The following is a 23,832-nucleotide window of genomic DNA, read 5'->3' on the forward strand; positions in this document are numbered from 1 at the left end:
TACAGTCGACCCCAAAAAATTAATATAAATTTAACAGAAGTTACCACCACTACAGAGAACAGAATTATAACTTAATCACACTGAATCATGACAGCTGTACAGAAATGGGGATTATTTGCTGGCCTACACCAGCATTATCAACTTGTGTAGATCCTCTTCACAACAATTTTGCTAATAATTCTATGACAAAGTTTGAAAATTATTAATGAAAAATTGCAAGTAGCTATGTGAAATATATCACCTACTCATTAAACAGTATTACAATCCTGGTTGTATTAAAAGCTTTTCAATTTCTTATTTTTGGCTAAGCCACAGTCCATCTAAAATGTATTAATAAAACAAGTTTTTCTATATACCCATTAAATATTAATAGCCTTACTCCATGTGCAACAAACCCAGTCACACTAACTTGAAAGGGCTAAGAAAATTCACACTGCGCATCCATGACTAATACTCCTGTCACTCCTCTGTGCTAACCCACAAAGAAGAGTGAAGAGAAGGGATGATGGCACTCAAGGTTATGATAATGGGAGAAACATGTTTACTGTAAAAACAGAATTTACTTTTACAAACCAACTCATTATACCATGAGAGGTAAGACAAAACTGAGGAGCACCTGAAGAGGTGTAGCCCTAGATGCAAGGAGTTCAATTTCTTTTAGATGACTGACAGTGGAGCCACTTTTTCATGACTGACAGTGGAGTCAACAAGAACTTTCAAAATCATGGGAGCTTACATAAGTAAAGGATGTGCAGTGGAAGACACAACAGAAGTTGGTACCCACACCAAGCACATGAGGCAAAAAAGGCAGGTGCTCCAAGAAATACATGCCTCCCTTTGATGCAATGATTATACAATAAGTAATGAAGTGTGACCCACTTTGACAATAGGTCCCAAGTAAACATCAAGAGATTTTGATGAGACATCACATACACAAAATCCTGAAAAGTACTCTGGCAATGTCAAACAACTGCTCTAAGGATAGCAGAGAGTTCCATATTATATCTAAAAGCCGAGGAAGACAGAGAGTGCTCGAACCTGTTGGGCCTTGATCTTATAGTAGTGAGAGGCCCTAATTTTAAAGGTCTAAATAAGCCCATGAAATAACCTGCCAAACCTAATACAAATTCTAAGAAACGATAAAATTCTGACAACTTGTATAAAGGTACAGACAAAAAGAAGTAGGCCAGAATGATCCTGTGTGCTGGAAGTATATGACGACTCTCACAGGGCAGGAAAACCATCTTTAGGAGAATATAAGGGGAGGGGAGAACATCAAATGAATCCACTAAATGAATTGCTTTTACTAGAAGAACAAGTCTTGCCACTAACTCCAAAGAATATAAAGGACCTGTCAAAGATCAAAGACCAGAATGAGGCTACCTGAAAGGGAATGGAGCTCTCTGACATTAAGAGGAGGTTAGGGAAACCAGGAACACAGTCTTGAGGGTCCAATCTCAGGAAGGAGGCATCCAACAGGGATTCATGAGGTAGGCCAGTGAAGCAGCACACCACTAAGTCAAGTGACAACTTGAGAGTTTAACAATAGACGTTAGAGTGAACTGAGAAAAATGACAAAAAAGGACATAAATCTAAACCATGATGGAGGATGACAATAAAAAAAAAAAAACATTTAAAGCAAGAAGCTTATCATCTATGAAGGAACAATCAATCGAACTTAACGCTAAGCAATAAAAAAACACACAAGTCACTAATGAACAACATGGAGCCGAGTTATGAATGGAGAACTGGTAAAAAGGCAAAACATTTACTGAGCAAACAAACATAAACCCTGAAAAGGTCTAATCAAAGGCAATTACTTTTTACATGCTAAGCAAAAACAAAAATTCAAACTAAAATTAAATATTTAATTGAAGGCTTTATGTGATCTACTGAAATGACACAAATACAATGGTAATATCATATGTCACTGACTGAATGGCAAAAGGCACTAGAGTAGCAATAAACTCAAAACTTTGAGCATAGCACCATGAAGTGAAGTATATTAGAGTTCATTTACCTTTCTAAGATCACTAGGGTGGGGACATGAAAAGAATACAGTGCTGCCATATCTATTTATCCTTTTTAATCTCACCCTCGAAGTTAGTTTCCCTTGTTTATGGCTTCACCTGAGACCTGTCATTTACTGTACTTCGCTTTCTAAAGAAACAGCGTTGAGTAAATTTTGGTTGTTCTTAATGAATTTTCTTTCCTTGAGTGCTCAATGAAATAATAATCAAAGTTCTTATAATACTGTAATATCACAATGTGTTTAATGCATTAACACTTAATATTTGTGAGGATGGTTCAGCAGGAATAGCTTTTCAAGCCATTTGAATATTATCCGTATTCTATTTTAGCAGTTATTTATTGGTTACGTGATTGGATTTTTCAGTGCCTCTGCAGGTTAAAGAAACTATTCATCATTTAAGAGAGACAATTAATTGCACAGCCCCCTTCTTATTTCTGAGAGTAAAGACACTCCAAGTGCGGTGGAGGGATCAGATCCGCTTTGGCTATCTTCGGGCTATCCACACTCTCCAATGACTGACACTGGCTGCTTGAGGTGACCACCATTGTTGTTCGTGATCAAGCTGGCTTTTTAAAAGCTGTCACTGACCATGTGTCAGAGAAATTGAGGATTGGCAGCAGCAGCCAAAAAAATTATGCCAGAGCTCTTTCTTTTTATGAAAATAAAAGAGGTTTGTACAGAAAATATGTAGAATCAAATATGTTTTCGTTGTTACCTTTAAATGAATAACATTTTTTAAAATTTTTTATAATTTTTTATCACAACGAGACGTTTGACACTGCAGGAATTCTTACTCGTCCCACCCTAACGATCTTAGAAAGGTAAACGAACTATAGGAGTGAACTGTACAGCACAACTGGGGAAACCAGTGCTAATCCTGGGAAATGTCATAGCCACCTTGAAGGACACTCTGGTACAACTGGTCTGCTCCACAATGAATACAGCTATTTATAAATAATGGGTTTATAAGAACACATGGAATTTTAACTTTTTACAGTTGAAATGAAGAATCTAATCTTAAATGTGTAGAAAAATTAAATTAGCAAAATAACTTCTTGAAGCACTGCAGCCAAATAAAATGAAAATATTAAAGACATCCAAAATAATTTTCCCACAATCACCACTTATTATTGACTGAATAATTAATACTTTGCAACAATAACAATAAAATAGTCAAAGCTAAATAAAGCTGGTTATTACCTGAAAAGCCCTCGTTGCCAGGGTTACATCTGAAGTTTTGAGATGGGCATTCACTCTTGAACACCATTTCATCAAGTCACGAGTAGATACCAACCTACCCGACAGCTTCATGGCTGTCATGTCTGGAATACCTGATCCACTCTCTGATGCTACATCATCATCATGCTGACCAGCAGAAAGCATGAGATATGTAGCTGTGAGTCTGTCTGAAATGCTTTGTAATTCTGGCCACCTGCAAGAGACTCAGTATCATTATTATCTACAAAAAATCTGACAACATGTGCTACGACAGAACCAAAGTCAAAGTGTAACAACTGTCTAATAAAAAATAAATGTATAATCCCTTTTGTTATACAATTGACAAAAATAACTAGGCATATGTATAACTTATTAAAAAATAGCCTTAAGAATGTCTCTCATTTCATCTAATGACAAAAATATTCTGCCACAAGCTTTCATCTAAGGGAAAAAAAATTTATGTTGTGAAACTATAATCACATAAATAACTTACAGTTCTACCAGTAATGGCAGAATGACACATAAAATCATGCTGTCTTTGCTAATCTAAAGCCTATTAAGATATAAAACCCATAAAACTACTAACTCCCAAACAGTGACTGCAGAATGACAAATAACACAAGATTACTCTATGCTAACCTGAAGACATTTTACACATCCTGAGAGATCAAATGTGAAATTGTTAGTTTTATGTGATTGGCATCACCCATTAATGAAAGCTATGAATAAATCAATAACCAAGGTCTCCTAAAGTGCAGGTATTATATAAATTAAACACTCTTCATTGCAGTAAGGAATATCTAGATCTTTTATAGCCTATTATTATCATTATTTATTATTTCAGTAGATGAAACCTATTCACATGGAACCACCACACAGGGACCATTGACTTGAAATTCAAGCTTCCAAAGACTATACATTTCAACCTCCCACCACAGACCCTACACTGCAGCAATAACTGATAATGATACAGAGCCAGTGAATTTTCCTCACCCTGGGGGAGACCCGAACCCATGACATCTGAGTGGTATCCCACGACACTACCAGCAGACCAGATCAAGCATTTGAGTAATCACTTGCCTAATGCAAAGTTCTATAGCCCACATTAGACTTCAACTGTTTGATTGTTCTACAGCCTACATTCAATTTAAATTGTCTGATCTTTTAATGACTTCAGGAGTTTGTATTGATATAAAGCATAACTATAATGCTGAAAAAGAGCAATGAATGAATTTTCATATACCATAAAAAGGGATCGATCCACATTCTTCAGACAAAATAAAAAAATCACTGTACTTACTTTGATGAAATAAGATGCTCTAGTTCAGAACGTGATAATGTTTCAAGAGTAACTTTGGTCCACAACTTGTCAAGAAGTTTTGTACAGCCACTGACAATCCTTGAGCCACCCAAAGTCCGACGAGTAGCAAACAGCTGAAAGGCAGGATGAGCCCGAACATTTCCATAACCTGATAAAAGTAAAAAATAAAAAAAAATCAGCTCCAATTTAAATACAACCTACTTCAGTAAGCTAGATTTGGCAAAGATGTCAGTGCACTAATACACCTACCCAGAGTAAGAATCCAGCATAGCAGAATAGGGTTTAGGGATTGAGTTAAAACCAATCAGCCCAAATTGTAGTCACAATGTCCCTATACATGTCAATTCTGGAGTCATAATAGTTGAAAAATTAGTAAAATATTAAGTGTCTATAAGTATGATCACTTATGGGCCACTGGTAAGAGGTAGATACTTAGCGCATTCTATTATTATTATTATTCAGAAAATGAAGCCTATTCATATGAAGCAAGTCCACAGGGGCCACTGACTTGAAATTCAAGCCTCATTAGAAAGAAGTAAGAGGAGGTAAAGGGAAATACAGAAAGAAGAGATTCCACTCACTTATCAAAAAAGAAGAAAAATAATTAATAAATTAACAAATAGATAAAAATGTATTGAAATGCAAGGATAATAGTATTAGGGGTAGCAATATATTGCACTTTCGCTTGAACTTTTGAAGTTCCAAATCCAGGGCATCGCCTGGGAGGCTGTTCTACAGTCCAATGGCGTGAGGAATAAAGGACCTCTGGAACTGAGAAGTTCAACAGCAAGGCATATTTACTGCATACTGGTGCTGCTGTTCAGCGAAATTGGTTGCTTTCGGCAGGTAAAGGGGATCAGGGATCAATTGTAAATGTGAAAGATCTCTGATGAAATACAACTTAAGAAAAAGTGACAAACAAGAGACCATACATCTATGGTCCAAGTCATAACTACTACTATTAAGAAAAAGAAAGCTACCACCATGAACCACTCTATCTAAAAGAGATAAATCTCTGACAGAAGCAGACATCCACACCAGAGAGCAGTATTCAAGTAAATGACCTAAAACAGGTTGCATTGATTTTATCAGTTATAAATATATGAGGGCTAACAAACAATACCTAACTTCGTGTGCCATTTGCTGAAACCTCACTGGATATTTCTCAAAAGTTAGATGTGAGTCAAATGTTACACCTAGATTAGTTAAAGCATCAGACTCATTCAGCAAAGTTCCATCCACCTGAAGGTGAGGATATGGTGGGAAATTAGTTTAAGATCTGCTAATCAATAGTGTTTTAGTTTTACTGGAGTTCAGACTCATACCCCACCAACTCGCCATTTCCTGATCCGTCCGCTAAGGGTGGCTTTATTTCTCAAAAGTAGAGATTTTACTACATCCACAAGTGTTGCATCATCGGCATACTGAATAATTTTGTTTTCCAGGCCAACAACCATGTCACTTGTATATACTAAAAATAACAGTGGACCAAGAACACTACCCTGTGGAACTCCATACACAATAGGTCTTGGTTCACTAAAGATCCTGTCCACAGCATCTCGCTGCTGCCTACCTGTATGGAAATCTTGAAGTAATCCTAAAACATATCCACCCACTCCAAGATTCTGAAGTTTATAAATAAGTGACTTGTGATTTACAAAATCAAAAGCAGCACTAAAATCTATCTGAATTACTCTGCACTCAAAACCCTTATCAAGATTCCCTTGCAAGTGGCATTCAAGTCTAAATGAGCACTGCAGGTACCTAGCTGCTCCCTATATGCATACTGACTATCAACTAACAATCCTTTAGATTCAATGCACTTATATAGTGGCTTAAAAATAAGTTTTTCAGCAATTTTGGAGAGCACAGGAAGAATAGACATTGGCCTGTAGTTACTGCAGTCTGCTGATATGCCACTCTTTGGAACAGGCACTGCATTACTAAGCTTGCACTCATCCACAAAGATACTACGTTGACATAAAAATCTACAGAATCTACTAAAATTGGGAGACAGCAACATGCTAGAAACTTTTTTGTAAAACAAAGGGAGGAAACCATCAGTGTCCTCTCCACCCCCGCTATCAAGATTATCCAGAATTTTCTTAACATCCCTGGAGCAAAATGCACATTTTGTAAGAAGAGGTTCAAGATAACAAGTATCAGCAGGAAGAGGGACATTCTCAGCTGATTGCTTAACTTCAAAAGCTTGATGAAGCAACTTAGCCTTTTCCCTAAGACCCATAACCAATCTACCATCATCTATTAGTAGTGGTGGAATGGAAGAAGAGCATGACCCAAAGATAGATGATGGCAATTTGGTCCACCACAGATGAGGCTGAGTAATTCCTTCAAGTTTCCTCTTCAAGGAATTATTGTAATTTCTCTCGGCTGTATGGTAAGTTCTATTCGCAGCACAGCAACACTCAACAAAAATGGTGTAATTTTCATTTGAATGTTTTCGTCTCTACGTATTGAATTTGGTCTGTTTTTCGTTGTAGGCTCGTCTACACATATCATCAAACCATGGCTGGTCATTTTTTGCAAATTTGACGACCTTTCTAGGGACATATCTTATTAAAATAGCCATCAGCATTTCATTTAACTTCTTGGGATCAGGGTCTAATATAGCATCTGAAATATTAAGCATCTGGCATGCTTCCATAATGCGATCCCAATTGGCTCTGGATTTCAACAAAAACTTTTTCCAATAGTGGAATTAGGAATATACTGATTGACAAATATGTCCACCTCAATGGCGCATTGATCAGAAGTGCCTATATATTCACAGACCTTGGACTTCACAATAGCTGGAACATCTGTGAATATGAGGTCTAATCTATTACCAGAAATGTGTTTGGGTTCCTCAATTAGCTGGATAAAGTCAGAGGATATACAGAACTCAACAGCAGACCTGCCACGTTGATCTGTGGAATTTGAATTTAGCCACTCACTGTGGTTTGCATTACAGTATCCACAAATAATGAATGAAGCTTTTGAATCCTGTGACTGAGCCATGCTAATCCTCTCCAAAAGACAGTCATATATAGAATCATCGATATTTGGATTACGGTAAACTGTAGAAATTACCGAAAATTTTAAAACAAAGAACTGCATGGCAACTACACTCCAAATTTTTCTACTGATAAACAGGTCAGCTGGACTTGAGTATAAGCCATACCTTGCACGTGTGGGATGTTATGACGATAGATAAAGTCAGGGCCATCAAACCCTGGGATTAAAAACTCAACCTCTGACTTGTTACTACTTACACAAGTCTCAGATAAAAACAACAAATCGTAGTTATGGGCACAACTCTAGAGATCTAGAAAATTTGACCTTAAGCCTCGAATATTTGAATAAATTACTTTGTAATTTTTCTTGCTGTAATGAGTAACAGGCCCAGGGTTCAGCTCACTGTCTCCCAAAAGAAGAAAAATTAACATAAAATCAGAATCAGAACTAATAAATAAACTCATAACAACCGTAACATTGTAACGATCAACAGAACAATAAACAACAATACCATCAACAACAACAGTATTTACAAAAATTCTGTTGAGTATAAATAAATGTCACCATACCTCACTGAAAAAAGCACCGGAAACAACCAGTCCACAAGGTGGGGCTGGCACACCTTGTAAGGCAAAAGAAATCCGACAAGCTTGTTCTTTCTGTTTGAGCTTGTCGGATGGAGGATGGGGGGAGGCAGGACCTTAGTATATATTAATGGGTTATGTTAGAAAAAGTTAATACATTCACCAAGAGCAGAGTAGGTCAGAACCAACTGTCCAATGTAATCTCAAGGGGGCACTGTAAGTACAAGGATACTCCAACTGGGATGTAGGGGCTCAAAACCAAAGAAAACTCCATTGCTTGAGAATGATAACTTAGACACATGAAGACTGTTGGAAGGAGGAAGAGGAAGATTACTCAACATCATCAACTGCCAGCAAATCTTGACCTGGTGCAACTAATTGTGCAAATGTGCTAAGTTCCATCCCCTGGTTCATCAGATCACAAAGGTCAAACATGCCATAAGCAGACTGACATTTCTAAGTAGCTACATTCATGGTGGCTGTCATTTCTACATTCCTTTTACTCACAGAGAAGTAAAAAATAAATGGCTCTGATTTCAGGTAGTCACCCTTACTCATGCAGCCTCCTATTTCAAGATGTCAATAGTAACAGGCAGGAAAACCTGAAGTATCATGTAAGAAAACCTGTCTTAACCAGTATGATACCATTTCCTTCAAAACTTTCTTCTTTTGCTGATGCCTAGGCAAAAACCTAGAACCCTTGTCTCTTATGAAGTTGGTTCTCTTTAAACACAGCCAAAGGTCTCCCAAAAGGCATAGCAAATCCTCAGAATCTACACAGAGCTGGAGTAGCAAATAGTGCTGTTGTACAATCCTGAGAAGAATGACAGACCCACTGGAGTCCATCCTTGTGTGTGTACGTGTGTCTGTCTGAGACTGTTGATGAGAAATGCATTCACAGATTCTATGGAAGGATGTTAAGGTCAATAAATAAGCTCTCTTCACAGTCAAATGCTGTAAAGGTGCTTGTCTGATGGTTCATTCAGGGTTCTGGTGAGGCTACACAGGATCAGGGGGGTGGCGTGCTATTTAACAAGTTGAATCGTCATATAAAACAATCCAAGCTCAAAATGCCAGAAAAGTCTCCTGAGTCTCTAAGGCTGTCATTTCAACATCTTAAAACTCTAAAATCTCAAGAGAGGCACACCTATAACTCTTGACTATTGACAATGACAGTTCATCTGGAATTATAGATGAAAAAAACAGGGCCACCATCACCAGTTTAATGTCTGAATGGAGAGAAGCCCCTGCCATCGCAATAACACTGAAAGCTGCTCCATTTACAGTAGTAAAACTTGACAGCTGAAGGTTGACAGGATCGCACAATTGCAGACAGAAGGCTTCACTCGATCATCTCAAGAATGTTAAGATGTAGGGCTTCTGAATCTGTGTGCAATATGCATTTGTGCAACTGCTTCAGGAGCTTCTTCCTCAGTGGCAGAGACCTACGGTGATCCACCAGCAGTTGCAAGAGGACCGAGTACTAATACTGTAATAGCTGAGGAACAAATTGTACCTGCTTCAACTGATGTTCCAGATTCAGTACACTCTCCATCTTCAACTTTCTCCTCTCTAACTCATTACAGTACTGTATATATAAGTCACAGACCTGTGGGTTATCACTACACTTTGCATAATGGATAAGTGCTATAAATCTTTTCCAGGAGGTTTTTTTGTAGTTTGATGTTTCCCACTTAAATTGCTCTTGGGGATAAATTAGCTAAATCATAAGTGCAGTGATGGATTTTCAATGAAAGAAACCTAATTTTTTTTACAAACATTATCCATAATAACATCACTAATAACTACTGATTTGTCTAGTGTTTCAGTGACAATGAAAGTGGGGCTTTGAAAATAATGAGTTTGCATGATCTTTTTGTAAACATAAGATGTTCCAAAAATGTGGAGTTCAAGAAAAAACACTAACTAATGCATCCCTAACAAAATAAAAATTGTAGGTCTGCAAGTTATAAGAAAAAATCAACCAAAAAAAAAAGAGAAAATTTTATCACTCATTTAACTGTAATGTACAAACAACAACAACTAATCTTATCCTTACATATCATGAAAATTATATAAAACAAAAAGAAGAATTGTCTTTATGGTACCTGGCACTGGAAGAGTCCTAGACTCTAAAAGTGGAACCAAAACAGATATAACATCCATAGGAGCGTAGTCAAGGTCCTCTAGGAGAAGCCAATATCCTTTCGTTACAGCCTGTAGATAAAAAATAAAATTTCAAGGTAATTTCCCATTTCATCAAACAAGCACTGAAATACCTAAGTCACTAACATACATAAACAGGCCTATTTAAGCAAATAAGAATTTACAACATAACAAAATTAAGAAAAATAACAGGATGCAAACCTGTGTGAGTGATCCAGGTCGCCAAACAAATTCTCCAGGAACCTGAGTGCAACAGTATGTGCCAAGTAATGTTTTACTATCTGTCTGATCTCCCAGCTGAACCTGTGGAGGAAGAACAATTTTGCATGTGTATCATATTCATCTACGTTTTTCCATTACAGGCAGTCCCCGGTTTACAACAGGGGTGCCGTTTTTCCTTCGCGTCGTAAACCGAAAATCATTGTAAACCAAAAAATCGTTGAAAGTCGTCAAAAATCCTAAGAAAACCTTAATTTTAATGCTTTGGGTGTATTGAAAACGATGTAAACTGCATTTTTATTGAGTTTTATATCAAAAACCTCTAAATTTTGATTATTCTGCCGTTTTGGAGCCATATTTCTTCCGTCGGATCGGAGTATGATAACCCCGGAACACGCGTCGTAAACCGGGAAATAATTTCTGATGAATATACTTGAAAAGTGTTGTAACCTCGGAACGTCGTAAGCTGGACCCGTCGTAAACTGGGGACTGCCTGTATTATCATCCCTAAAATTCTTCAGTTTAAAAAATATAGAGACTGCTTCCTTAATCTTCTTATACACCCAATTAACACTGATGACATTAAGCCTCATACATAATAAAACCTGTTAATGGTTAACCTTTATGATTCAAAGGGATCAACAAATGCTATTTGCAACTTCACTTCACAAATCTGAAACTCAAGTTTATTTATAGCTTCATCAGTTTTATCCATTAAATGTAAAAATGTAAAGTCTCAAATATACAAAAATAGAAAAATGTAGTCTCAAATACACACAGATATTTTGTCTTTTTTTAAAGATTTTAAAAAAAGACAAAATATAAAATGTACCAACTTTGAAAATCCGAAAGCATCGTACATAAATCAAGAAAATTTCAACATGTACTAAGCAAATTACAGATAGCTTAACTTTATATGCACTTTCATCTTCTAGAAGAGCACCACAGTCAGTTTTAAAAATAACATTTAAAAATCATCCAATGATTTCCAATTTTATCAAGCAACATATTTCTTAAAAGGAATACAGATCTACACATACTTACTTTGGTCAAAAGAGGAGGCACTGTTCTCCCTGTAACTGCAGCTAAATGTTCCACTACAGAAGTTTTCCCACTGCCAACAACACCTTCTATCAAAACAGGATGGCCTTGACTAACAGCAATGGCAACTCCCTCTAAGTTGCGCTCAGTGGATGAAACTGTCACCAAATGTCCCTTTTTCTGAAAAACAAAAGAAACAATTACTATTAACAATCAATTGGGAAATATGGTATAAACTGTAATACTCCCAAAAGACTTGCCAGAGGGATTCCTTCCCATCTTCATTCAATAAACTACTTCCCTTTTTTAAAGTTATATGACAATGTATGGTCCATTCATTCAAACTTTGGCAACATGATTCACCTTAAACTGAGGTGACCTAAAATACCCATCCATACATAACATGTTTCAAAGAATTATTCTTGATAACAAGACATTATTCCAAAGAAACAGCTAAATATTTACTTCTCATGGCACATAAGGTTATAAACAGTGGATCCCCCTTATTCGCAGTTCAGCATTCGTGGATTCAGTTATTCACTGATTTTTCTGTGGAACGTATTTTTAATAAATCACGGAAAATTTGGTAATTGGCAGATTTTTTCTTCGAGAAATATTCATTAATCACTGCATTTTCATGTTATTTTTGTGATTACATACAGTTTTTATGATAAAAAAAGACTTACTAATTTTCAATTAATATTAATGTAAACAGCAAAATATTAATAAAATATATTTTTTTCAAAGCATCTTAAATATTTTGGTACTGTACAGTACCTGTGAATTCCTGGTGTTTTCCCTACCTACTGTGAAAAGAAAATGGGACAGCTTTAATACTGTATGAGTGAAAATGGATGTACCTGAAAACAAGGGCAACCTGATTAGTTTTCACACTCAGCTGTAAGCCATATATTTTTAAGGGTAATACTTTAAATTTTACTTTGGAATGATATTGAAGTGTTTTGGAATGATAATTTAAGTTATTTTTAGTGTTATAACTATTAAAATAGGCAGTTATAAGCATTTTTAGATGGGGTCTTTGGTGTTTCAACTTTTAAATACAGTTATAAGCATTTTTAGAGGAGGGTTCCAATATATCGTGGATTTTTGGTATTCGTGGGTGGTTTTGGTACCTAATCCCTGCGAATAAGGGGGCTGACTGTACAGCAAGTTAAAGTTCACACCAAGAGAAACTAGATCATTTTCATGGGTAAAAAAATTTATTAATATAGTCAGATAATTCTAAATTCTATTATGGATGGGCTCCTGCACTAGTCTGCTCATAATACTAACTTGTATTTATTTGTGTTTGCAATATTTATGTTTAAAAGAAAACTTGTGTGAAAGGGATAAAACAAATTAGCCAGTTATTTTGTACATAGTATTAAACATGATTCTCAGGCAAAGCATGCACTAATTTAATAGCTTGCAAGAGTCAAGCTATTAAATTAGTGCATGCATTGCCTGAGAATCATGTTTATTGCTAAGTGCAAAGTAACTTATTTGTTTTATCCCTTTCACACAAGTTTTCTTTTAAACATAAATATTGCAAATTCTTCTATTAATGCATTTTAGTTCACATGGGAAAAAACGGACGACTACTGATAGTGAAGATTTCCATTTTATCAAATGTTTTCAAAATCTAGAGTGAATGCGTTATGAATTTGTCTGAACATACCTGGTGTGTATTCCGAATTAATACATTGTGCACCTGTCTGTGCCATACACACCTTCCAGTTGACCAGCACTCTAGGGAGGAAATAGTGGAGGTACTGTAACCTGACAGGAGCAATACGGGGAAACACAGAGCATGGAATTTCATTCATTCTATCAAAAACTTTCCCAAAGGATATGACTGAGAACCCACCATAAAACCTCACAGACAGGGAAGTTGTAGTTATGAGAAGGCATTAAAAGGAATCCTGAGAGATCATCTGTTCCTGAAATCAAGCTAAAGCAGCACTAAGGATAGGAAGAATAAATTTTGCAAAATCTAAAGACTTTAAGAAAGGTGCTCTCATTCCTGCTATAGGATGAATGAAAAAATTCTAAAAACAAAAGATTATGGAGGAGTCTTGTAAACTGGCACCAATGCCACTGGAGAATGCTAAGCTGGAGGGACAAAGATGAGCAACTGCTCTGCAAAGTAATGGAAGGCAGAAGATTCCCTTCCACGCAAGTACCTGAAGATAGCAGATTTTGTTAATGTGTTATTTTAACCTAATTCATCAACAAATTTGTAGATTCTTTGGATTATATTGATTAACTAATTTTTTAAAAAGATTTTTGTGCTCTTAACTGTTTCCAAATTAATCACACAAATACAAACTCTCTATTTACATATACTCGAAGCCTTCATTTCCAGAAAAAGTAACTAGTTACGGGAAATGGTTCCCAAGCCAAAAATAGTACATCAAATTTTATGTAAGAGACTTTTTCTGTGCATGTGAAGTCTTCTCTCTCAACCAAATGGAAACTGATACCAAACTAGAAATGTCATGTTTCCAGTCAAGACTAAGCGCAGGGGAGCACTGACTCCTTTAACCTTCATTTTTGTCTGATCTGAGCAAGAGTGTCTGGAGTCTTGCTCAAGTAAAAATAAATCCTCAGCAAACCTAGTGTGACCCTTGTAAGGGTTACACAAGTTGGGGCAGCTAATTCTGGCAAATAAAGCTGATGGGTTCAGAGTACAGCTCTACCAAAACAACCCACCATGTAAAAGAGAGAGCAGAAGAGGTTATATCTTATCTGCTGAGGCTTTTAAGACTGGTTGGTCGACTGAGTAGCTACCTACATCTGCACTCAGTGCAGTATGTACTCAGCAGAGGGAGGAAGAAGAAAGGAGAGAAGCAAGTCACTCTACCATTTGAACCTGCACTTATGCAAGATGCTTTTCTGTCCCAAAGAAACTAGGTGATTACACAACCTGTTGAGCAGCCAACACAGGTCCCAAGGAGAAGGAATCTGGGAACCTATGGGTAATGTCCCTCACATAAAATGAGGTAAAGGAAGTCTGAGCTTCCCACACACAAGAAGGATGACCCATAATGGAGGCTCGAAAGTGGTGTGCTACTTGCAGGTGCAGGATTGGCAGATGCTACAAATTGAGGTGGTAAGGGTAAACATCATTTCCCTTCTTACTCCTAACCTCTTGGCCAACAGAGCGGTGTACATACTATAGAAGAGAAGGAAGAGGTTTTGGCCGGGAAGGAGGGAGCAGCAGACTAATGCTATTCACCTTCCTCCTTCACTGAAATCTTCCTGATGGCCGCAGACTCTACCCTTACAAGGGATCTGTACCCGTGAAGATCCCAATAAATGGAAGGTGTGAAGGGCAACATACACTCGCTAATGCCCTTCACACCTGTGCTATACACTATTTTTCATGGTACGGGAAACAAAACAATAAAAAACGCAAATTCCAACTTTGTAGTCAGCAGGAGAGAAGAAAGACATCCTCACTTGATGACATCCAAAGATAAAATGCTTGGTGAGCGAGGGTATTTCTCCACTCACCCATTTAACAATCAGTTAACTACTTTATATTATTACAAAGTTTCCACAACCAATTCTAATTCATACTGAGGAATACTCCTACATGAAGGTAGTGGTTTGTATTTCCACAAGAACAATACAGACACAGAGCACATTTCCTGAAAGTGCACATAAACATTTATAATATAGTACTTACCACATTCTTCTTACTATAGATGGGCAACGAAACTCCTCCAACAACTGCAATATGCTTTAAAGCAAGTACTTCTTCAATGTGATCTTCTCCTTCCAATACTGCAGGCATACACACATTATGCAGAATTCCATTCTCAACGCTTAGTCGATGGTGTGCTTCCAAATTAACATACTTGCTAATGAAAGATTCCCTCTCAACCTCACTCATTTTAGATAATATTGCGATGCAATTGCAAACCAGCCTGGAATTACAAGTCATATTTAAAAATGGCTTCACAGATTTACTTGCAAACAGAATTATTTTATAATAACATTAACGACAGGAAAAGAAAGTCTGTGATATAAGGCGAAGTCAAAACAAAGTGGCTTTATATATCCAGTAAATGTAACTTAAATGCTAATGGTCTTAAAATGCATAACAAGAAAGGAAAATACACTTGATAATATTAATGATACTAAGCAAGCACTTCATGAAAATGAATGAAGAATGCCATCCACTAAAATTTAACCCCAGAATATCCATCCATCCCTATGAACACTTCAACAATGCCATATCCATCCCTATAAACACTTCAACAATGCCAAAGACAAAATTACTTTTCCTATGATGATCAGCTGCCTTTTTCACTAAATTTGCAAGTCGCTTATGTATCTTATACTTTTAAATATGATGATTTATTTTCAAACATAACTTTTCTTCATATTTTCTGAATAATTGTGTTGAAAATTATTTTCATATAACATTTTATAAAAAAACAAGATTTCAAATACTTGCTAGCAGAGCAAAAAACTACAGTGGATATGCTTGTATTCTTATACTGTGTGGTTCATGTGACCAACAATACAGACAGTCCTAACGTAAGGATATACCTGTTTAACTAGCACTTGGACTTATGACCAGCTCTAAGGCCAGTTCAGTACTGTTGCAGTACAAAAAATGTACAAAACTGCAGGTTCCACAGACAATATGAATTTGTCGGCCTGTCCGTTTAGCCCTCTCGTTTTCCCTTGCATTGTGCATAGGTATTTTATTCCAAGTTCTGATGCACGTAATAGCCCTAGACAAAATAATGATTTTTATGATAAAATCAATTTTTTAGGTCTATCATTAGCTTTTTCTGCTGCTACTTGGCACACGCTCAACAAGTGTTAAAACTGAAACAACTGTTAATGAACACTTCCAATAGCTACCCCTACTCTTTGGAAAGTGGGGTATGACAGCGGATGTTTTGGTTGTCATTCTTCTCTTAATCTCTTAAGAGTGGAGGAGGGAGAGATCTCAATGATAGAGGGTATCTAAAAAAAAAAACTTTTTGATCATAAAAATCATTATTTTGGAGGTGAAACTTACCCTCTATTGTTAGCTGACTCCAACACTGAGTGCTGGAGGAGGGTAAGAGATTTTCCTATAACAAAATTATCGGATATTAAAAATATCCTTATCGATGCTTACCTGATGCATACAATCCCATGGCAAGCACTTGTCAGATGAGGATCTGCACCAGGTGAGGTTCACTATTGCAAGGAGGTGGAACGTGGACTCTGAATATAGCCACTGGTTGAGACTGTGCAACACAAAATGGCAAGTTTGGCCTATGTGCCTCACACCTGCAGAGCTGATGGGAGCTAAAACCACAACTAAACATGCCAAGGTGACAGGCATGGCTGCATCCATGGAGTGGCCAAAGGAGCGAGGGAACACTGTCCCTGCCAATGCACTAGACACATTCGATGCAAAAAGACTCAAATTGTTACACAAAATTCAATTCTAGATTTAACCAAGTCAATATCTAATTGCATTAAATCTAACCTACTACCCTGAGCTGACATTTGGGGTACTAGAAAGATCTATATGCACGAGAGAATAAACTACATACTTATCTCTATCTTCTTGACTTATCTTCTATCTTCTAGATTCAAGACTAACTGCTGTGTTTACTCTCTCCTAAGTCTATCCTTCTCTCCTGATTTGGCAATTTATCATCTTCTCTATCTCTCCCAAAGAATAATCCTTGCAATGGTCACAAAGGTTGTCTGAATCACAACTCACCTCTTGATGATCCATGCATAGTTCGTACATATGTATGTCAAAATAACCTAATCTGGTCTAACAATCACTTACCTTACAACATCTACCAGATCTTGATAGGGAAGACTTAGAAGAATAATCAATATTGCCAAATACAGACCAAATTCCAGATAATCCATTCGTTAACCAAGAAAACAAACCCAAATTTCAGAGCACTTATCTAAATGGCTGGCTGTATTTAAGCTGACAGGAAGAAGAATGACAAACAAAACATTTGCTTGTCTTACTCAGTCATCCTCCAAAGAGTGGGGTAACTTTGGGCGTTTGTTAACGCATGTTTGAACTTTAACCGTATCAAAGGGGGTCAAGTAGCCGCAGGTAAAGCTAATGACAGAGGGTGTTTCACCTCAGAATGTGATTAATATAATTGCATTTATCAGTAAATATGCCATTACATATTTACCCAAGGCTTCAACTATATTACACACTGCCTAAGCACAAGTAAGCAAAATGTTTGAACGGTTGTAGGATTTTCTACATTTTTGTATGCCTACATGGGTTCAATATGACAGTGTCATCTTTCTTGCTTTCTTGAATCTTCAGCTGAAAGCTCTTATGGACAGTCAACAGACAATGAATTAAGAGGTCCCCAAATGGAAATCCATATAAAATATGATAAATTATTTAAAGGTGATATATAAAATTGATGGAATATGCAAAAATAAAACTCCATTATAATTTGAATTACTGCAGACATCAGCAGAAATAAGAAATAAATTTGCTCCTTGCTTCAACATTTGGAGATCAGAAGATTTCAGAACTGCACACATTACTGGGTTTTGTGTCAACATAAGACCTTGTCCAAACTAAGTAGTACTGAGGGGTGGCTCAAAACGACATACTGTTTGCAGCAAGCCTAGGGTTAGTGTTGTTAGGAAAAACAAGGTCAGGTAATAAAGAGTGCAGCCAATGAACTCTTCTCAAACTTCTACCTCCACTAACAAGAAACAAAGTGCCCACATGACCACTCATGACCCTTGCAATGTGGAAAAACAAGCTCCAAAAATCAGTCGTCAAACATACAAAAAGTGCAAATACTTAGCAAATGTTCAATGGACAGTAAAGAGGAGCACAGCCTGATGTCGACTCTAGAAAATGACTCGAAAAAAGGGCTTGGAGAAGGCAGGTGATCTGGGAGTACCCCCAACTCACTTCCTATAACCACTAGTTAATCACTCTGTCACCAAGTTTAACCACTGTCTCCAGCTCACACTGAAAGATACTCCTATGTAAGGGGATGGCTTGTATTTCTGTAGGAACAAGTTTGACTTTAAATTTCACACTCTTCCAATTACATCTGTGAAAATAAACAAAACTAGGCAGGTAACACTTGCTGCTTGAACATACCAAAGTGAAGTAGACATAGCAATGCATGAAGCCATTTCTGATGCAAACAGCAGAGGATAAGTTAAAGACTAAAATTAGAACAAAACTTACTGACAAGTTTCTTAACATGAAATACTGTACAGTACAAACTGTCCACTAAGGAAAGTTTGGGTGATTACAACGCTTGCAATGTGCAGCTACTATACCAAAACTTAAAGGAGTACAGGAGTTGACAGACATCCCAGCTGCAGAAAGAATGTATAGAAGAAGCCATAGCCATTCTTCTTAAAGCAAAGGGACTAGCAGTAAGGTATCAATCAGCAAAATAAAGCGGAAGAAACTTTAAAGAATTTTAAAATTAAAAAAACACATCAATGCATCATTGAATGACACGCACATTCACAGTGATCCCTCTAAAAATTCTCAACTTTGCCCTACATTGCATGAGATTTTTCAGAAATATTTTAAAATTAAAATGAAAGTTTTCGGGCAGCCATATTACCGGAAAAAACAGCTATATTTCATTATAGTTCCACGAAGAACAAAATTTCAAGACCGACGCCAACAGGTAGGACTGGAAGCTACTATGGTACCACTGGGCACTGGACAAGGAACATGAATGTTTACATGTCAGAATATCTTATCACTGTCTCCTGAGGGGAGGCTGTTTTATCAGATTTAATCACTGTAAAAATAATGTAAAATCCGAATTTTCATATCATTTTTGAATGCAACTTCACAGATATATACTTAGCTATTGGCTCTTCATTGGGAGGAGGGCAAGAGACCTAAGAACTAAAACGGAAAACAACATACTGTGCTGTACAAAAAAACCAGTTGTTCTTACCTGATCTCAATGAAATCATGAATTACTGTATCATAAGGTCTGCATGCCTCAAAATTAAAAATAATTTCATTGACTGACAATTTGTTTTTTAGCAACTAAAAAATTATTTTCCTGACAGATTCTTGGATCGTGTCAATAGGGAGCAACCCAGTTACAAGACAGAGCCTCAGAACATAAACATTACAAATATGGGGGTACATCTTTTTTTTATGACAGAGCTAGGTAATAACAGATCAAAATAAATAGTGTTTACCTGCAAGGAAGTTTTATAACAGTTGGCCGAGTTTAAAAGAGAGGGGGAGGGTTTATAAAGCCTTTTTCAACCGATATAGTAAATAATGAAATAAAACAATTAAAAATAACATTAAATTAAATAATTAGTTGTTCCAGCTCCTTGACCCAGCACCGAATCTAGGACGCTGGTCTTGGAACCTATCTCCCGCTGTCAAACGAAGAGGTCACAAATAACAGTACAATATCACTTACCATCTGATTTCTTCTGTATTATGGGTCACATAAGCCTAGCAAATCTGCCCACTTCCAGGTATGAATCAAATCATTTCCCATGTGAGCAAGTAAATCATATGTAGCACGAATGATGTCTCGTTCTGTCAAGGTAAAGATCACTTCTTTTTTCCTTTTGAAGACTTGGTCTAACCGGTTCAATGGATTTTTTCTCGTATGGAGGTGCAGACTTTTGGAAAAATTTCAGAGCAAATCTGGGAAACAAACAGAAATAAAATATTTTAACATACTGTACCTACAATAAAGAATTCTAAACACTCTCTACCATAAAAATTATTTTAACAAATTACAATTTGGAATCTTGAAAGATCGTATAAAATTTCTTTTTAACAACTTTTAAAATCTGTCCAAGGTTTTAAATGTTTGGTACACTTCTTTGCTAAGAAGAGATTTATCCAAACCTCTAAGAGGTTCATTCAAAAAGAATTTTAAAAATCTCAACTTATAACTAAAAACTTTATATATATTTGTTATTTCTTCCTAATGAAACACAAACCATTGCCATTTAGGTAGGAGTCTTACTCTTTACGTGGGAGGTCGTCTATCACAACTAACTGGTAAGTTTGAACTTGCATGGAAATGTCAACTTCCCAGTCATGACAACGAGCCAGGGGGCAATGACACCTTTAACCTCCTATCTGGTCTGTCATAGGAATGACAAGTGAGAGATCTCTGAGCCTGAGCAAGAAGTAATTGGAATTTCACTCAATAATGATATTCATGTAGAACCATGTGGGATCCCATACGAGATGATGAGGAAAGGCCTTAACGCTAATGCAATTCTGGGTTCAGTAAAAGCCTGAGATGCTGCCCCATTGACGGTGAAAGGAGAAACATTGGGTTCAGTAAAAGCCTGAGCTACTGGCCCAATGAGGGTGGAAGAAGTAGGAAGTACTGGGTTCAATAAAAGCCTGAGCTACTGCTCCACAGAGGTTGGAAGAAGTAAGATGGGAAATTACTGGTAATAAAAGACTGAGCTGCTGCCCCATTGAGGGTGAAAGAAGGAGATATTTTATTAAGTAAAGCTCTGAATTCCTGCCCCAATCAGGGTGCAAGAGGTAAGAAGGAGTACTGGGTTCAGTAAAAGCCTGAGCTACTGCCCCATTGAGGGTGGAACAAGTAAAAAGGAAGTACTGGGTTCAGTAAAAGCCTGAGCTGCTGCCCACTGAGGGTGGAACAAGTAAAGAAGGAAGTAAGGCTACACAAAAAGCCTGAACTGCTGCCCCATTGGGGTCCGAAGAATAAGAAGAGTGCTGGGTTCAGTAAAAGCCTGGGCTGCTGTGGAAGAAGTAAGAAGGAAGTACTGTTCAGTGAACCCCTGAGCTGCTGCCCTATTGAGGGTGGAACAAGTAAGAAGGGAAGTAACTTGGGTTTCCTGTAAAGCTCGAGCTGCTGCCCATTGAGGGTGGAACAAGTAAGAAGGAAGTACTGTACTGGGTTTAGTAAAAGCCAAAGCTGCTGCCCCATTGAGGGTGGAACAAGTAAGAAGGAAGTACTGTACTGGGTTTAGTAAAGCCAGGCTGTGGTTCATTGAGGTGGAACAAGTAAGAAGGAAGTACTGTACTGGGTTTAGTAAAAGCCAAAGCTGCTGCCCCATTGAGGGTGAACAAGCAAGAATGGAACCAGCTGTTTCATGCTAGTAAAAGCCAGGCCTCTGCCCCATTGAGGGTGAACAAGTAAGAAGGAAGCTTCTACTGTACTGGGTTTAGTACAAGCCAAAGTTGCTGCCCCATTGAGGGTGGAAGAAGTAAGAAGGAAGTACTGGGTTCACTAAAAGCCTGAGCTGCTGCCCCATTGAGGGTGGAAGAAGTAAGAAGGAAGCACTGGGTTTAGTAAAGCCTCCGAGTTATGCTTCCATTGAGAGGAACAAGTAAGAAGGAAGTACTGGGGTTAGTAAAAGCCTGAACTGCTGCCCCATTAAGGGTGGAAGAAGTACGAAGGAAGTACTGGGTCCATTAAAGCCGAGAGCTGTCTGCCCCATTGAAAGGGTGGAAGAAGAAAGAAGCGAAGTACTGGGTTCCAGTAAAAGGGGAAGCTGCTGCCCCATCGAGGGTGGAAGAAGTAAGAAGGAGGTACTGCGTTTAGTAAAATCCTGAGCTGCTGCCCATTGAGGGTGGAACAAGTAAGAAGGAAGTACTGGGTTCAGTAAAAGCCTGAGCTGCTGCCCCATTGAGGGTGGAACAAGTAAGAAGGAAGTACTGGGTTCAGTAAAAGCCTGAGCTGCTGCCCCATTGAGGGTGGAACAAGTAAGAAGGAAGTACTGGGTTCAGTAAAAGCCTGAGCTGCAGCCCCACTGAGGGTCGAACAAGTAAGAAGGAAGTACTGGGTTTAGTAAAAGCCTGAGGAACTTAATTGGAGGGTGGAAGAAGGGGAACGTGAAGTAAGCATCCTAGCAAAAGTCCTGAGCTGCTGCCCCACTGTCCTTGCCGAAGAAGTAGGAAGGAAGACGTAGGTTCAGTAAAGCCTGAGCTGCTGCCCCACTGTGGGTGGAAGAAGTAGGAAGGAAGTACTAGGTTCAGTAAAAGCCTGAGCTGCTGCCTCATTGAGGGTGGAAGACGGAAGTGAAGATACTGGGTCTCGGGTAAAGGCAACTTTTGCTGCCCTATTGAGGGTGGAAGAAATAAGAAGGCTTGCCTACAGGGTCAGTAAAGCTCTGAGCTGCCGCCCCATTGAGGGCGGAAGAAGTAAGAAGGAAGTACTGTCCTCAAAACAAGGGCCCAAGCTGCTGCCCCACTGAGGGTGGAAGAAGTAAGAAGGAAGTACTGGGTTCAGTAAAAGTCTGAGCTGCTGCCCCAATAAGGGTGGAAGAAGTAAGGAGGTGGTACTGGATCCAATGAAAGCCAAAGCTGTTCCCCCACTGAGGGTGAAAGAAGTAGAAGGAAGTACTGGGTTCAGTAAAAGCCCAAACTGCTGCCCCATAGAGGCTGGAAGGTCTCAGGAAGTACTGGGTTCACTAAAGCCTGAGCAGGTCCCAAGTACTGATTCAGACAAAGAACGAGACTTGCTGCCCCATTGAGGGTGGAAGAAGTATGAAAATAGAAGTACTGGGATCAGTAAAGCCTGAACTACTGCAAGATTAAGGGTGGAAGAGATAGAAGGACTGGGTTTAGTAAAAGCCAAGCTGCTACCCCACAGAGGGTGGAAAGTAAGCAGGAAGCACTGGGTTCAGTAAAACCCCAAGCTGCTGCCCCATAGAAGCTGGAAGAGTAAGAAGTACTGGGTTCAGTAAAAGACTGAGTTGCTGCCCCATTGAGGGTCGAACAAGTAAGAAAGAAGTACTGGGTTTAGTAAAAGCCTGAGTTGCTGCCCCACTGAGGATGGAAGAAGTAAGAAGTAGTACTGGGTTTGGTAAAAGCCTGAGCTACTGACCCACTGAGGGTGGATGAAGTAGAAGGAAGTACTGGGTTCAGTAAAACCAGTTGCTCTACCAGCTGACCCTAGACTTTGCTCAACTGAATTCTCAGGTGAGATACTTTCATGTTTGAGCACAGCTTGGGTGACCACACTACCTGCTGAGCCACCACAGGTCTCAAGATGGTATCATGGGGCTTGTGGACAATGTCCATTAGGTGAAATGAGGTAATAGTAGTCTAATGTTTCCATACACCTACCCTCATTACCTGTTGTCACTTAACAGCAAAACTGAGTGATGCATCACATGTTACTGGAATGCCCACAAGAACAACAATGCTAGTTGCATTTATAGCAAGCTGATGTACAGATGAGCTTTGTCATTTGCTCGCACACTTGAAAATAATG

The 23,832-nt window shown here is 38.1% G+C and overlaps 1 protein-coding gene across 1 annotated transcript in view; it reads right to left on the reverse strand.

The window, feature by feature from the left end:
- Nucleotides 1–23,832, reverse strand: part of LOC136835338 (midasin-like) — a 130,574-nt gene that overhangs the window by 101,046 nt on the left and 5,696 nt on the right. Inside the window, 9 exon segments of the mRNA XM_067098705.1 lie at nt 3,233–3,464; nt 4,551–4,719; nt 10,279–10,387; nt 10,538–10,639; nt 11,600–11,776; nt 15,288–15,528; nt 20,035–20,069; nt 20,071–20,167; nt 20,169–20,267. Coding sequence (XP_066954806.1) covers nt 3,233–3,464; nt 4,551–4,719; nt 10,279–10,387; nt 10,538–10,639; nt 11,600–11,776; nt 15,288–15,528; nt 20,035–20,069; nt 20,071–20,167; nt 20,169–20,267 — 1,261 coding nt within the window.

This window comes from Macrobrachium rosenbergii, chromosome 55 (assembly GCF_040412425.1).
Source record: "Macrobrachium rosenbergii isolate ZJJX-2024 chromosome 55, ASM4041242v1, whole genome shotgun sequence".
NCBI classification, from domain to species: Eukaryota; Metazoa; Arthropoda; class Malacostraca; order Decapoda; family Palaemonidae; genus Macrobrachium; species Macrobrachium rosenbergii.